Here is a 16,643-nt window from a genome sequence, read left to right as displayed (position 1 = left end):
GTAGTTGAGGTTTATTGGTGTGTTCCCCCATATCAAAATGGTTTTGAAACTCTGGAATCGGTTTGTCTTCCTTGTTGCTAGGCAGCATGAGTTACTTCCCCAGCTATGGCAGGAGTTAATGACAACTTTTTAATATTTGTTATGACTTTGTTAATTAAATAACATTCATTTGTCTTATAAAGGCACTTTTTTTTTTTTGACTAAATATGTGCCTTTATAGGAAATGCACTTTATCGATGATAAAAAAAAATTTCCCCAACCTAATATTAAACGGACATGTAATTTTCACGTACATTTTTAACAAAAATTGACATGACTATGTGGTTTGCAAACACAATATTTTCCCACTAAAGAACTTTCTAATATGAGGATTCGGATTTTCAGTAATTTATTGCCCAAATTGCTAAATAACTTGCCGAGAAATTGGACAGCAAAGTTGTTGGAAATCTCTATACCTAATTGGACACCACATGAAGCAGAACAATACTAACATAAAGCTGAAGACTCCAAACAGTTTAGATAACTTGTTTAAGTAGAACATGAGCCTAATCAACGGTCATATTAACAAAAAGTAGGATCTAATAACCGTTGCCAAATCTCTACCACAAGAAAACAAAAAAAAATAATAGTAGATGATAGAAATAGCATCTAAGCTACAGGGACAACCCGAACTTGATCAAGGACAGGGCCACAAAGGGATCCAAAGTCATCGATTCTAGTATGGTAGAAAGAGCTGAAGAACGTGATTCTGGTCCTGATTGACAGTGCTTTGAACCTTAAGCTCACTGTCTTGAACCTCCCCTTGCCTTCTGATTTGAAGGGAACTTTCAAGGTGTCTTGAGCAGCAAATGCTTCAACCATCATAGACCCATGGCAACCGTTCTTAGCATCTCCAACAGAGAAGGTGAGATTGTAGAATTTGTTGGGAACTGTCCTGAGAATTTGGGCAATGGCACTTTCTCTCCCTGCAACAAGTTCAACCGCAGCTTGTCCGAATGGGACGTTGAAGTGCTTCGAGTCTATGAATTTCACAGCTTTAAGGGATTCAATCATCCAGCCGGGAAGCGGGGACGTGCGATCTTCCTGTTGCGGAGGAAGGAGAACGCCATGGGAAGAGTTTACCAGATGATAGGGACCCTCCTCAAAGCCTGGATTCTTCACCAAGTTATCTGCAAGAAACCATTTAGAGGTATGATAAGAACCTAAGTTGTTCATTGATAGAAATCAATAAACACAAATCTCACTAATAATACAATTACAGTAAAACGTTCAGAGCAAAGTGTGGAATTCGGATCACAGTGATATTTCTTGTAACGACTCGGGGAAATGACTAGTCAAGTTGCATTAGAGATCCTTAGAATCACTTATAAACTCAATTTCGCCTAGTTAAAAACCAATGTGAGATTTAACATACAATACACTCATTTTACGTGGGCTACTCGTCTTCCTAATGTGAGACGGGAGTGCAACACAAGACAAATGAAAACAAATAAAACAGAGTAAGACTCAGACCAGGGACTGCAATTCCAGATCTCAGTATGTTCTTTTCTAGCCCATCAGTTTGAGACTCTGTAAGGTATTAACTTAGCTACATACCACAGAATGGCAGATAAAAAAGCAAACAGATAATAGGGTATAGGTCATATCATGGAGATAACTATCAATCTCAGTGCCTAAACAGCAAAAACATGCTCATAGAAATAGACAGACCAAATCAAATGGTAAGCACAGCTTGCAAACCATAGTGAACAGAGGAAACTAATATTTTGACAAAAGGCAGTATCCTATACCACAGATCTAGTACTAAACAATTCCAGAAGAATCCCAAATATGCAGAAAGGTTTGAACAGAGATCAAAAACTAAGGAAGGCCAGGTATATAGCTAGAACAGAACAAAGATATATAAGGCTAGTTATCCTCTTACATCTTGTGGGTCTTGGAGGGAAGAGTTCCTTGATAGCAACTGCGTCCAAGAGTGGTCCACAAGCAGGATCCTCCTGAACCCCAGGATTGTGGAATTTCACTGTAACAGTATCAGAAGTGGGGATGAATCCCCAAGCATAAGTGTCACCTCCATTACTGCTGTAGAGTGTCTGCAAAGGAAGGTCTCCTTTCTGAGGAAGCACTATGACGCTCAAAACCTCTTCTTGTGCACATGTTCTTGATGCCCCAAATGTTAGAGCATACAGAGAGCCTGGTTTGACTTTTATGGTCTGAGAGATTGAGGCCTCATTGCCAAGCCTTACAGCATGGACACCGTGAGCCACGGCGAAGAACATTCCCCCCGGCTGCGGCCCGCCGGAGATGTACTCCACCAAGCCATCAATTTCCCACTTGGGCAGTGCGTATTTTCCTACAAGAACTGTTTTCTTGAGGTCAGTCGGTTTTGGTTGTTCTTCAAAATTGCCATTGTCCAGATATCCTGTAGATTTGCAAAGCAACAGCCAATGAGTAAGTGTTGAAAGTAGAAAGATTGCAAATTTAAGCTTCTCTCTCTCTCTAGAATCCTAGGTGAGCATAAGGGAAAATGTTTCGACAAATCTATGCGTCTAGAGAGAGAGAGGAAAAAAAAAAGGGGAAATCTTTCAAACACTATTTGTGTGTGTGTGTGTGAGAGAGAGAGAGAGAGAGAGAAAGAGAGAGAGAGAGAGGAAGACCAAAAGGTGAACACCCAACAAACGGGATCAGATTCTAAAGCCACTCCAAAAGAGTGCACAGGAAAGAACATAGAGTCCAACTTCGTGAAACAGATCAGAATGCCATAAACTCCATAACTAAAAGCCAAATGGGGTTCGAGAGAGAGACAGAACAAGTACCAGGAAAGAAGACACCCAACAAAATAGATCAACTTTGTTGAACAAAACCACAAGTAAAATGCAAAACAGAGTTACAGGCACAAAAATCCAGCTCAACCGTACATATAAAGAAATGGGAGGGGTTAGATGTAAGCATTACCCTCCAAGAATGTAGCTGCAAAGGCAGGACCAGTGAACAGTAGCAAGCAGGCAGCGAGCAAGAGTGTGACTTTCAATGCCATTGGAACCAGGGAGAGAGAGAAGGAGAGAGCTGAAGTGGGTTTTGGCTGTGTGGGAGAGATGGAGAGATCTAGCACCGATACTTATACTGAAAATGAAAAGAAAAAAGTGGGTTGAGAAAATGATGAAGAAAGCGCTTAGCTGAAATCACGTTGAGAAGCCACGCCACTGCAGCTGTCTGCTGACTCTGCTCGTCTCAGATTATTAACAGCCACTTTTTCTCCATAATTAATGGCAGTGACATCTTGATAATTTGGCCCTTTCATTAGCTCGTTGATGCTGGAGGACAGGTGTTAAGATGGTCAGTCCAACCGTTTTGCAACAAGTATTTTGATTATAAAATATTGATTCAATAATTAAATTTGTTATATTTTCTTATATTCTAATTTAACTCTATTGGTTTAAAAGTTTAAAAATATACATTATTAAAATTATTAAATAAATAAATTTATTCTTTTCTTTCGTTTAAATTTTTAGAATAATTAATAATTTAACATAATATCAATACTGTAAAAATCATGAATTTGAATCTTGATTTTATTCCTGTTTACTTTTTATTTGAATTAAATATTTTATGTATAGAGTTTTGCTTATTAAAAAAGATATATTAATTAAATAAATGATTTAATAGTGAATCTCATGCATTCTTCCTCACATGACCAAGAATATTAAAACCTCACTTAAATCAATATTTTTGTGACAACTTGAAGTGAAATACACGATATTGATTAAGATTGTAAAACAAAATTTACAAAAAGAAATCATTTAGATGGTTCCAATAAATGTTATAATCAAGAAGTATTTCCTTTTTAAAAGGTTTGGAGGTCGTGGAAGATATGAAGGTTGGTGATTTTGCAGCAATTACATTAGCAGTATTAGGTGATGGTCTTGAACATGGCCTTAATGTGGGTGTGGGTAGAGAGCATAGTTGTGTCAGCCAATTACTTCAATAAGTAGGTCGGTGATGGTTGCTAGGGAGATATTCTTAAACTACCGATTATTGTAAAAGTTTAAGATTTTGAGATAACCAATGATTTAACATAGTTTTAAAATTGAGGTTTTATATATGAGGAAGAGTGTAGTCTAAGAAGAGTTTGACTGCATCCTGTTATACTGCATTGTGGGCACAAAAATTTGCGCTTTTGTTTACTTTTCAAACTTCCCATGTGGAGGAGGTCAAGATGGAGGAGAGGGTATTCACAATAATAGTGGATATTCTCCGGTTAGTGATGGTGAAGAAAATGATAATACAAGCATTAACAATTTAAAAGCCACCTTTAGAGATGAAGTAGTTAAGCTAAAGTTGAGAGGCTCAAGAGGCTGCAAGGAGGACAACCAAAGCTTCTCTAGTGTTTGGATCACAAGAGAGGTTGACGGCAAAAATAGCTTTGATTACGTGCCTCTCAGAGATCTGACAGACTGCACTTTGTGCCGAGAAATAAGGCCGTAGGCTCTTGTCGTTGATGTAGTCATCATTTTTTATCCCTTTTTTCTTCGAAACTCTTAAACATGTTCATTAAGCGTTTAGAAAGGCGAAAATGGTTAGTGATAAAAACCTGTAGTGCCAATATCTAAAAGCTAAAATATAATCACGTAGCGGGTTTATCATTGTTACATTGAGATCGGTTTTTGGTCATTAATTGGATTATAGGAATTTTAGGGCTTACTTTCTCTGCAATCCTTAAAGCAATGGCTTGAAGAGACTTCTAAGATTCTTATCCAAATCTTGGATGCATGCTAGAATGATTATGTTCCTTGCTGCATAATCTATAGAAAACCCACTTGAAAAGATAGGAGTGCTATTAAGAAAAGTACCAAACTTTGGTCCTTAACACCCTCACCCTAACTCTAAGGTATACCCACATAAAAAGACAACACAGAAGAATGGCCGAAGTTGGCACTTTCCATTCGGACACTCATATGCACATGGGAGATAACATGCTTCCTTCAAGTAGGGACCTATTTGACGAAAGTTACATTTGCTTTATTTTTTTAAAGAAAAAATGTAATATCAAATCATGTGGTTTATTTGATTTGTAATTAATTTCCTATGGTATCAAAACGAATTTAAAGGTCACTGAAGTATGCCAAAAAAAACAATTTAGTCATTACAGTCAAATTTCATTTACTGACTTAACAGATTCGGATAGCTTGAAACATTAGAACCAATAAAATTGTGATAGTTGTCTAATTTAAATCAGTGTCATACTGACGAAATTTGTTAAATTAGTTGACAAAATTTTACTGTAGAGACTAAATTATTTTTTCGGCATATTTCAAAGACCTTTAAGTTTATTTTAATACTACAGAAAGCTAATTGTTAATTAGGTAAACCATAAGGATTAATTTTACATTTTTCTCTTATTTAAAGTAACTAATCAAGTTATAAATGAAGATCTCTAGAATCAATTATAAATTTTAGTTTTACATAGTAACAGTAACGAACTAATATATGACTTCGCCATCTCATGAGCCATGCGGGTGGTTTGCCATTCCATTCCAGCCGAATGGGAGTGGCTGCCACCTCTTAATGGGCCATTGAGAGCGGTTTTAGCCACCCTAACTTATTTTCAGAGGGATTTTTTTTAATAAAAAAAACATGGGTTATTTTTGTCTAGTAAGACGAATTTGACGAAAAAAGTAAAGAAGAAAAAACTTGCCTACGGTTAAAACTTTAAAAATGTCTATCACTACTTTTTAAACATTATAAGCTCATTAAAAAAATGGGTCAAACATCAAGAATAAAGGTTTTTTTTTTTTTTTTTTTTTTTTCCTTAACCTAATGGAGTGGAACCAACTAAGTGACTAACCATCATAAAAGTATACGTTGTAAACAGTAGAAAGAGGACATGCTCTTAATTAGTATTATTATTATTTTATAATCATATGCTCTTAATTATTGTTTTATCCTAAGGAAGATATGGACACCAACCATACCATGCGCTACTGACTGACACGTGCTATCCAAATAAAATCTAAGTCACGTGCACATGTCGGCACCGTTTGGTCCATCTTTCTTATTCAGGATTAGTGTAAACAAAGGGTCCTAGAAATTATAGGTTAATAAAAAAAAATTTGAAGCTTATATATATATATATATAGAAGAAGCATTTCAAAGTTGTAAAACTACATATAATTGTTTCTTTAAATGAGTAATAAGATTTACTTTCAATTTTTTTTATTATTATTATTATTTTTTTCTATTATTTGGTAAACAAGGAATTTACCAAATAATTGGTCTGGCTATTAAAACGGCCGCTAAAAACCACAACTTCTTTTTTTATTTGATTTGATTTGATTTTTTAATTTATAGCAGCCTAAGAGTAACATACTCAAAGCTATAAAGCCTATTCCATAATTGATAATTATTAACTAATTGTTATAAGGCTAAAAGATTATCAGATTTTATGGTTCCTCTAATGACCCTAACTAATATTTTGTTAGCATCTAATGATGGAATTTGTGCTCCATATTTTAGTTTTGATTAAGATTGGTATAAAGCCAAATTAAATAAATAAATAAACAAAAACAAAAGACAAACAAAAAAAAGATGCTTTTGCGGCACAATTGGTCGCAGAAAAAAGGGAAATGGCACATGACATGTTTGAATTGTTTCATGCAAGTGATGCAATTTATTTGAATAAAAAAGAAATCTGATGATGCATATCACATGAATATATTAATTTCATATCAAATCTATCATCTTTGTGAAAGTGACAAACGGCATGTGCTCAAGGGCCCAGGTGATGGCCCTTCTGTTGTTGGGGTTGTTTGGATTTGGCAGACGAGTGACCCAATGAATTTCAGAAGATTAGAAAAGGTCCCACAAATACAGATAATGTGGGCCCATATTGGGTTCCAACTTCCAATTTGTTTTTAAAGTTAAAAAATTTCATTAATATAAACAAAAGGAGGGAACCCAACATCAATTGTCCCATAACAGTTAATATAGTACCCCCCCCAAAAAAAAAAAAAAATTGGTCTGATTCAATGGCATCTTGGATTGAGCTCAAGAATGACGATTTTGAAGTGGTCTATAAACAACAACAACAATAAATTTTGGATGTTACAACATAAAAGATTGCACTGAAATCAACTGAACTAAAACCATTGAAGAGAAGTTTTCCTCTGATGTGAGTTTAATTTAAATCAGCATTCTACGCAAATATAATTGCTTAAAAGTAACAAAGATAATGAAGGTGTTACTGATGGGCTAGGTTGTATGGTTAGGCTAGAAGATTGGCCCTCACTTTGGGGAACTTGTGGGTTGAATCAACTTGCACAAGACTCTTAGAATATGGCGTTCTTGAGACTTTATATTTGATTGTATCGAAAGGCCCAATAAAATAGAATTTTTTTATTGGGCAACGTTATTTCGAGGCAAACGTATCATTTATGATAAATTGAATGAGCTTCGAGAGAATAATTTGGAGTTCTTGCAAAGAAGAATAGTGCAAACGAGTGATAAATCTTTTAAAGAACAATTTTTTTTTTTTTCTATTAAAAAATCAGCCTTTGTCTAAGTATTTCTTTTATGGCTTTGAGATTGACACTAACAAGCCCAAATAGCAAGGCATTGGACTAGACATACCCCTTCGCTAATTGGGCCTCGTATAATGGATGCACCCTATGGCTTAGAAGGCCTTCTTAAGCCTTTTACTTTTTTAAAGTCGAATAATTTTATTTGTTTAATTTTATTTTGGGAAGGAGCCTTTTTTCAAAACCAATCGTGATACGCACAACCGTCCGATCTCCAAAACCCCGAAATGAACCATTTTCAAATCCTCCCGCCCAGCACTCCAGATTCAAATTCAAATCACATCTGACCGTTAGCTCCCCCTTCAAATCCCTCTCTTTCTCTAGAACCCTCCTCAGAGACACCTCCTCTGTGTCCCAAACAAATCAAGAACTCTCTCTCTCTCTCTCTCTCAACAAGAAACGCCTGCAATGGCGATCGACAAGAGACGCCCTCTCCAGCCCAGCGACGCCGCCAACATGGACCCACCTCCCAACCCCACCACCGGTAAAACCATCGAAGAAATGTACCAGAAGAAGACCCAGCTCGAGCACATCCTCCTCCGCCCTGACACCTACATCGGCTCCATTGAAAAGCACACCCAAACCCTCTGGGTCTTCGACTCCGTCTCCAACCTCATGGTCAACCGCCCCGTCACCTTCGTCCCCGGCCTCTACAAGATCTTCGACGAGATCCTCGTCAACGCCGCCGACAACAAGCAGCGCGACCCCTCCATGGATTCCCTCAAGGTCGTCATCGACGCCGATGCCAACTCTATCAGCGTATGTAACAACGGAGATGGGGTTCCTGTCGAGATCCACCAGGAGGAGAAGGTGTACGTGCCGGAATTGATCTTCGGTCACTTGCTCACCAGCAGTAATTACGATGACACACAGAAGAAGACTACCGGCGGTCGCAACGGCTATGGAGCCAAGCTCACCAACATCTTCTCGACTGAGTTCATCATCGAGACCGCCGATGGAAAGCGCCAGAAGAAGTACAAGCAGGTACTGGATATGAGTGAATGGACTAGTTGGGCTTTTAGGGGTCTTGTTGTTTTTGGATTGTGTAAGATTGGTTTGTTGGTGTGTGGTTTAAATGGTTGTTTTGGTCTGCGGTTGCCTGGGTTTTTGTTTGATTGAAAAAACTTGAATCATTTAATCGGAAATTATTGTAGGAAATATAGAGGATTCAAATAATTTGATTATATTTTTGGTTTAATTCTTGGGTTTTGTTGTTTGATCAATTTTTGGAAGTTGATAGTGCTTAGGGTTATGTGATGTGCGCTTCAATTCTTGGATAATATTTTTGGTCAATTGGTTCAATTCCTTGTCTTGGACTTCTACATAAATGTAATAATTGATTTTTGTTTACACACAGTTCTTGGCTTTGGGGTTATTGTAGTGATTGTATTTAAGGTTTTTAATAGATTGTGGGGTTTTAAGGTGTTTCTACTGTTTAGAGGGCGTTTGACCTCACATTTTAGCAAGTAAAACACGGATTTTAAACAACATTGTAAAAAGTGTCTGATTCGGGAAAAAAATGGTTCGGGTGCAATTTTTTGAAAATGCACAATTAAAGGCCGAACCGTGATTTTACCAAATGCTTAGTTATTTTTTAAATATTGTATTTTCACGTTTTGAAATTGTAATTTTTTTAAATAGAAGGTTTTGTGGGTGAGATTCTTTGCGTAACTATAATTGATGCTTAAGTATCTTGTTTTAATGTGGTTCATAGTTATCTGGTGGTTTGCATTGTTTGTTTTCTAGGTGATCATGGAGCATGCAAACTCCCAGTTTAGGTTACTGGCTCTAATTTTTATGATTTCTCTTCTTTTGGGAAGCAAGAGATTTTACATTGAACTTTTGTTTTCTTAATCTCATTATAGAAAGACAGCATTAGCATCCTGTTATAGATTTTGTTCTAGTCACATCATTTCATCTGTCTGCAAAACTCAGTAAATTCGTTTTGCTGAACTTGAAGGTATTCTCTAATAACATGGGAAAGAAATCTGAGCCGGTCATAACCAAGTGCAAGGAGAATGAGAACTGGACGAAGGTGACATTTAAGCCTGACTTAGAAAAATTTAACATGACCCATCTTGAGGATGATGTGGTTGCACTAATGAAGAAGCGTGTGATTGACTTGGCCGGTTGCCTTGGAAAGTCTGTGAAGGTTGAACTGAATGGAAATCGGGTCCCTGTAAAATCATTTACTGATTATGTTAATCTCTACTTAGATTCCGCTGCTCAATCTAAACCCGAGAAACCTCCAAGGTCCTTTCTATGAAACTTTGGTTTCTCTATGTTTACTTTTCATTTTTGTTTCTTAGCATGAATTTGCTGACTATATTCTTTGATTTCCTCAGCTATCATGTGAAAGTTAGTGATAGGTGGGAGATATGTGTGAGCCTTAGTGATGGGCAGTTTCAACAGGTATCTACAAGATCTTTTGAAGCACAGGGAGTACTGAGTACATTGTGATTGCAACTGTATTAGTCTTCTTATATCGAGGATTCTTTTTTTTTATTATTTATTTCCCTTAACAGGTCAGCTTTGTGAATTCGATTGCAACAATCAAGGGTGGAACCCATGTTGATTACGTCACTAGTCAAATTACAAACTATGTGATGAATTTTGTAAACAAGAAGAACAAGAGTGCCAATGTCAAGGCCCATAATGTGAAGAGCTACTTGTGGGTTTTTGTCAATGCTCTTATTGACAATCCTGCTTTTGATTCCCAAACTAAGGAAACTCTGACGCTTCGTCATAGCAGTTTCGGGTCCACGTGTGAGCTTTCAGAAGAGTTTCTGAAGAAAGGTTTGTTATGCTTCAACCACCATCTTTTTTCTTTTCTTTTTAATGATGAATATTGCTTCAATTTTCATTATTCTCGATAATAGAAGATTATCATTGAAGTGCTAGAGAGTGATCCTTATGCCCTTACACTATTTATAGTCACAAAGTCTGGAATTGTGGATAGTCTCCTGTCGTGGGCAAATTTCAAGCAGAGCAAAGATCTTAAGAAAAGTGATGGAACAAAGACAGAGAAGATTCATGGAATTGAAAAGCTGGATGATGCTAACAAAGCTGGGGGGAAGGAATCCAAACAATGTACCTTGATTTTAACCGAAGGAGATTCAGCCAAGGCTCTTGCTGTAAGTTGTTGTGTTATGGTGCAGTTCACTTTGACACCAATGCAGCTCATTTTTGGTTTAATTTTTATGATTTTTGACATTATTGAGTCATACAGTTGGCTGGTCTTGCTGCTGTGGGTCGAGATTACTATGGTGTGTTCCCATTGAGAGGTAAATTGCTCAATGTGCGGGAAGCCACCATTAAACAGCTCAAAGAGAACAAAGAAATTGGGTACATCAAGCAGATTCTTGGACTGCAGCAGAATAAAGAATACGCCAATGTCGAGTCCTTGAGATATGGTCATTTGATGATAATGACTGATCAGGTGTGATGCCTTAAACGGCTCTCTCTCTCTCTCTCTCTCAGTTTACAAAATTATCCAGAATGGTAACAGACACATGGTTTACCTTTGCCAATTAGCCAGATACGAATTGTTTAACTTCTACGCTTGTACAGGATCATGATGGTTCCCACATCAAAGGGTTGTTGATCAACTTCATTCATTCTTACTGGCCATCACTGTTAAAAGTTCCTTCTTTCTTAATTGAGTTTATAACTCCCATTGTGAAGGTTGGTATTTCAGTTAAGTAGTTTGATAGCAAACCTTTAATACTAAGTGGAATCTTTTGTTGAGGAAAAATTGTCTATTATCATCTTGGCAGGCAACCCACAAAAATGGGACACAATTATCGTTTTATACCATGCCTGAGTACGAGTCGTGGAAGGAAAGTTTGAGGGGGAAAGCAAGTGGCTGGTCTATCAAGTACTATAAGGTTTGTCTTTTTAATTTGTACAAGCAATGAGAACCAATTAGAGCACCTTGTTATTCTTCTCTCATGTACTGATTTGTTTCTGTTTTGTAGGGGTTGGGAACAAGCACATCAAAGGAAGGGAGGGAGTACTTCTCAAATCTTGAGATGCACAGGAAAGATTTTATTTGGGAAGATGACCAAGATGGGGAGGCCATTGAGCTGGCATTCAGTAAGAAGAAGATAGAAGAGAGGAAGAATTGGCTCAGGCGGTTTGAGGTCAAAGTTTTGCCATCTTTCATTGTTGTGATTTTTAGAGAACCTAATTAAGACAATGTGGTTCTAATACAACATCATCTTCTTAATGTGCAGCCCGGCACTCACCTTGATCAGGAGGCGAAGCTCATAAAATACAGTGACTTTGTCAACAAGGAGCTTATATTGTTTTCCATGGCAGATCTCCAAAGGTCTATTCCTTCCATGGTTGATGGCCTGAAGCCGGGTCAAAGGAAGATTATTTTCTCCTCCTTTAAGAAGAATTTTATCAAGGAAGCAAAAGTTGCACAGTTTTCTGGTTATGTATCTGAACATTCAGCCTATCATCACGGTGAGCAGAGTCTTCAAAGTACCATCGTTGGATTGGCACAAGACTTTGTGGGCAGCAACAACATTAACCTTCTTCTACCAAGTGGCCAGTTTGGAACTCGTAATTATGTGAGATGAACAAAACCCACGCGTCACTTTTTAAATAGGAATGAAGCTCCATCTTTCTTTATTAATTCTGTGCTTATTTTCACATTTTGATTTTTCGTATATTCTGTTTGATTTCAGGGAGGCAAAGACCATGCGAGTGCTAGGTACATATTTACTCAGCTTTCTCCTATCACACGGTTTCTGTTCCATAAGGATGATGACGACCTTCTTAACTACTTGAATGAAGATGGGCAATCAATTGAACCAACTTGGTACTTTTTCCTTCTCTATATTTGTTGTGTGGATTGTTGCATTTTTGCTATGGAGGACCTTCACATTAATAAAGCTTACAATTCCTTTTTTGTCTATTTTAGGTATATGCCAATTATTCCAATGGTTCTTGTCAATGGTAGTGAAGGAATTGGAACTGGTTGGAGCTCTTACATTCCCAATTATAACCCAAGAGACATCATCGCAAATCTTAGGCGATTGTTGGAGGGTGATACCATGGAGCCTATGGATCCATGGTATAGATGGTTTAAAGGAACTATTGAGAAAGCTGCAAAGGAAACTGGGAACAGCTATACTGTTAGTGGAATTATAGAGGAAGTGAACGAGACGACACTCAAGATAACGGAGCTGCCACTTCGTAGGTGGACCCAGGATTACAAGGAATTTCTGGAATCTATTTCTTCAAGTAATAAAGAATGCAAGGATCCTCTAATTGAGGTAAATTTCACTACGTACTTGAGAATTATGACATCCATCAAAAGGTGTCTTGGTCTGTATCCAGTTTCTCATGAAAATTATGCTGGCTGCAGGATTTTGGCATGTATTGTGACGATGTAACAGTAGACTTTGACATCTTCTTGACCCAAGAGAACTTGGTCAGGGCCAAGCAAGAGGGTTTGCTGAAGAAATTTAAACTAACCACCTCAATTAGCACAAGTAACATGCACCTGTTTGACCCAGAAGGCGTGATAAAGAAGTATGACACCCCAGAACAAAGTATGTGTTAGAGGTTATGGAGTGCTTTATATTTATTCTTCAGTATATTCCAATGATAACATACTTTCTGTTTATGATTTTTTCTCTCAGTTCTTGAAGATTTTTTTCCCCTAAGACTTGAATATTATGAGAAAAGAAAGGTGAGTTCACTTATGATCATCAATATTTCAGCAGCTTCTTAGTGCAACTATTAACTACAATTTTATAAATGCATGCAGAAATTTTTATTGGACAAACATGAAATGGAATTGTTGAAGTTGGAAAACCAGGCTAGGTTTATCCTTGCAGTTGTAAATGGAGAGATCATTGTGAGCAACAGGAAGAGAGCTGATCTGTTTAATGAGCTGAAAATAAAAGGTTTTACTCCTTTGCCAAAGAAAACTAAATCTGTTGAACCAGAGGTTGCTGGGGCAATTGATGACACTGGAGAAGCAGAAGAGAACTCTGATGCGGTTAGCATAATACCTATCAGTGATTACCAGTATCTACTGGACATGGCGATTGGAAACTTGACCGTTGAGAGAGTTCAGAAGCTATGTGCTGACAGGGACAAACTCAAAGAGGAGGTTGAGGATTTAAGGAAGGAAACTCCACGGTCTTTTTGGATGAAAGATCTGGATGCTCTGGAGAGGCAGCTTGATGTATGAACAAAAAATTTACGATTTCGCATGATGCTTATTTAATTTGTTTCTTAACTGATTTGTTTTGTGTGATTCAGGAGCTAGAAGAAAATGATGCTCAGTCAGAGGAGCTGAGAAAGGAAATGAGAAACAAAGCAAAAGGTAAAGCAGCTATGAAGTCTAGAAAAGCAGCACCCAAGAACCCACGCAAGGACAATAAGAAGGCAAATAATGCAGAATCAGTTGCAGAAACCATCTCAAGATCATCTACATCTGCAATGGAAATTGGTACACCTGAAACAATATTTTTATTCTTTATTTTTTCAGAATATGTGTTGGTTTTTCTTTAGATTTTTTGTTTACATATGCTTGCTTTGTTAGAGAAAGCTCCTAAGGTGGTGAAACCCAGAGGCAGAGGGCCCTCTAAAAAAGCTCCTGCTAAGGTCTGTTCTATTCCTATAATACATTCAGCCCATGTAAAGGATGTCTCTATAACTTATGCTGTTATTACTTTTCCTTATCAGCAGGAAAAGCCCACTTTAGTCTTGAATGATGAGGATGATGATGAGGATGACGAAGTGCTTGAGCTTAAAGAACGACTTGCTGCCTATAACCTTGATTCATCTCCTGATCAATCAGCAGGTAATGTTATAGGCATATATTTATTTGATGATTATGATCTTTACACTATTTTATCACTGCTGCATATAATAACAACTGATCACAGTATGTGCTTCTGTTTTCTTGATCAATTTAATTGCAAGGATGTCCTAGTATTATGTACACTTATAAGCTGTTTTCTACTTAACAGCATTAGCTTAAAAATTTACTTGAGATGCAGCAGAAACAATTAGTTGCTTGATTTACGATGTTTAAAAGTGAACACTGGGAATGTTTTTCCTGCAAGTATTTATGAGTTAGCTCATTCTGTTTTTATGCCTGCAGCTATGGAGACTGAAGTGCCCAAAGTACCAGCCAGGAAGAAAGAACCCAGCAAAAGGACTGCTGCGCAGAAGAAGCCATTGGTCACTGTTGTAGAGGTTTCTGGTGATGATGATGATGATGATGATGAAAAGAATAATTCTGATGATGAAGACTTTGATATTGAAGCTGTAGCTGCCCAAGAATCAGGAAAAAAGGGAGGCAGAAAACCGGCTGCAAATGCCAAGGCAGCTAAGGCCCCTGTAGCAGCAAAGAAGAGAGAGGCACCCAAGAAACAACAGCCTAAGACATTGGGCCAGAAGCTTGTAACTGACATGTTTAAGCCTGCTGCGAATTCGATGTTTTCGCCGGAGAAGAAAGTGAGAAAGATGAGGGAATCTCCCTTCAACAAAAAAAGTGGTTCTGTGTTGGGCAAGGTTGGTGGGGAAAATGAGGCAACTGGAAGTGAACCTTCTACTTCTGCCAGTACTGAAGAATCGGTAGAAGTTGCGCCTGCAAGAGCAAGACCTCAGAGGGTGAACCGCAAGCAAACAAGATATGTGCTGAGTGACTCTGAAAGTGAAAATTCCCCCGTTGATACCGATTTTGATGAAAAGGAAGAGGACTAGATTAGTTGTTCTGTTGAGGAGCTGACTGAAAACTTGAAACGGGAATTCAATCTCATTCCCCTGAATACATTTGTACTCTGTTTCTCTTGTAGTTGGTGCTTTGATTTTCTGCTAGATTGTGTTTCCTAGCAACTGTCACTGTATGTTGTGACTCGTTGGGTTGGAAGGATATTTTTCCCCCTTGCAATTGAATTATGCAGTTTAACCGTGCAAGTATATTTCACCGGTAACAAAAAAAATAATAATAATAACTAATCTACTACATTGTTTTGTAATATGAATAATTTTAGAAGTTCTTTTGTCATTTTAAAAATGAGGTGAATTTTAAAATCACAATTTAATTAAAATTCACAAGTCCAACAGTAATTTTAAGAGTCACATTATATTTGGAGTGACATGAGAGATTTTTAACATTACTCTATAAATAGTTAGGCCGAATATGTATGCACTAGCAACCAGACTACAAGGCATTCTTTTTATTTTATTTTATTTTTTATTTTTTATAGTAATGCTATATGCTCAACTCCAGCCTCATTAGGTTGGTGTGATAATGTCCCTCTCTTAGATTTGATGGGCAATGCCACTGCCACATTACCCTAGTGTTTAAAATTACTCTTCTATTGTTATATATATATATATATATATATATATATATATATATATTAATCTGCTATGATTGAGAAATCTCTATATTTTTGTTTTCTATATTTTTGTTTTAAGCAAATAGGAAAATAATTACATGGAATAAAAAAAACCGGAGGGGAGGGGCTCTCCAACAAAAGATCTAAAATAGAAATACAATGCAGAAAATATGAACCAATAAAAGGAAATTGGCCAAAAAATGCTCGATCCCTTGTATCTTGGGCAAAAGCCGAGAAAGGGGAGCAAAAAGCGGTAATTAAAGCAAAAGGGGCATGGACCTTGAAAGGCCCCTCAATCTTAACCCATTTTCATGAATAGGGTTGGCCATTACGAACTCAATACAAAATTAGCAGGTTATACTTGAAGGGTTTGACCCATTTAACTAAATATGTTTAGTTTTAATTGATCTATATAGTTTTATATTCATACCTTAACACGACTTGTGAACTTGACACAAAATTAACGTGTAAGATTGATTTGATGAATCAAACGCATGTAATTAAATAAGTAGCGTAAAAATTAACTTATATAGTATTATACTCATACTTTGACACAACTCGAACCATACACATACTTTTGACACAATTCAAACCCAACTTGAGCACAAATTATTGAGTAATTCTAAATGGTCTACTTGTATCATACTAAGAATGATGTAACTATTAAAATCACTCTTGAATCAAAACTCAATAA

The 16,643-nt window shown here is 37.0% G+C and overlaps 2 protein-coding genes across 3 annotated transcripts; one reads left to right on the top strand and one right to left on the bottom strand.

Annotated features, from left to right (window-relative positions):
* Positions 1-473: 473 nt before the first annotated feature.
* LOC132167612 (DNA-directed RNA polymerase subunit beta (Protein of unknown function, DUF642)) lies at positions 474-3,281 on the bottom strand. Its single transcript, XM_059578622.2, has 3 exons — positions 2,956-3,281; positions 1,925-2,422; positions 474-1,169 (listed from the first exon to the last, which is right to left on the bottom strand). Exons 1-3 carry the CDS (start codon positions 3,035-3,037, stop codon positions 649-651), a joined length of 1,101 nt encoding a protein of 366 aa, XP_059434605.1. The 5' UTR covers positions 3,038-3,281; the 3' UTR covers positions 474-648.
* Positions 3,282-7,900: 4,619 nt separating this feature from the next.
* Positions 7,901-15,521, top strand: TOPII (topoisomerase II). Of its 2 annotated transcripts, none has more exons than XM_059606513.2 (19): positions 7,901-8,558; positions 9,535-9,827; positions 9,920-9,986; positions 10,100-10,370; positions 10,509-10,708; positions 10,804-11,013; positions 11,145-11,258; positions 11,351-11,461; positions 11,552-11,716; positions 11,810-12,151; positions 12,269-12,402; positions 12,505-12,859; positions 12,952-13,138; positions 13,229-13,278; positions 13,357-13,779; positions 13,857-14,046; positions 14,140-14,201; positions 14,286-14,400; positions 14,704-15,521. In XM_059606513.2, exons 1-19 carry the CDS (start codon positions 7,983-7,985, stop codon positions 15,306-15,308), a joined length of 4,470 nt encoding a protein of 1,489 aa, XP_059462496.2. In that variant the 5' UTR covers positions 7,901-7,982; the 3' UTR covers positions 15,309-15,521. The 2 variants fall into 2 exon arrangements, with proteins under 2 accessions (XP_059462496.2, XP_059462487.2); XM_059606504.2 differs by having other exon boundaries at positions 14,283-14,400.
* Positions 15,522-16,643: the final 1,122 nt, after the last annotated feature.

The sequence above is a fragment of the Corylus avellana genome, chromosome 2 (assembly GCF_965113065.1).
Source record: "Corylus avellana chromosome 2, dhCorAvel1.hap1.2, whole genome shotgun sequence".
Classification (NCBI taxonomy): Eukaryota; Viridiplantae; Streptophyta; class Magnoliopsida; order Fagales; family Betulaceae; genus Corylus; species Corylus avellana.
This window is presented reverse-complemented; position numbering and strand designations above follow the sequence as displayed.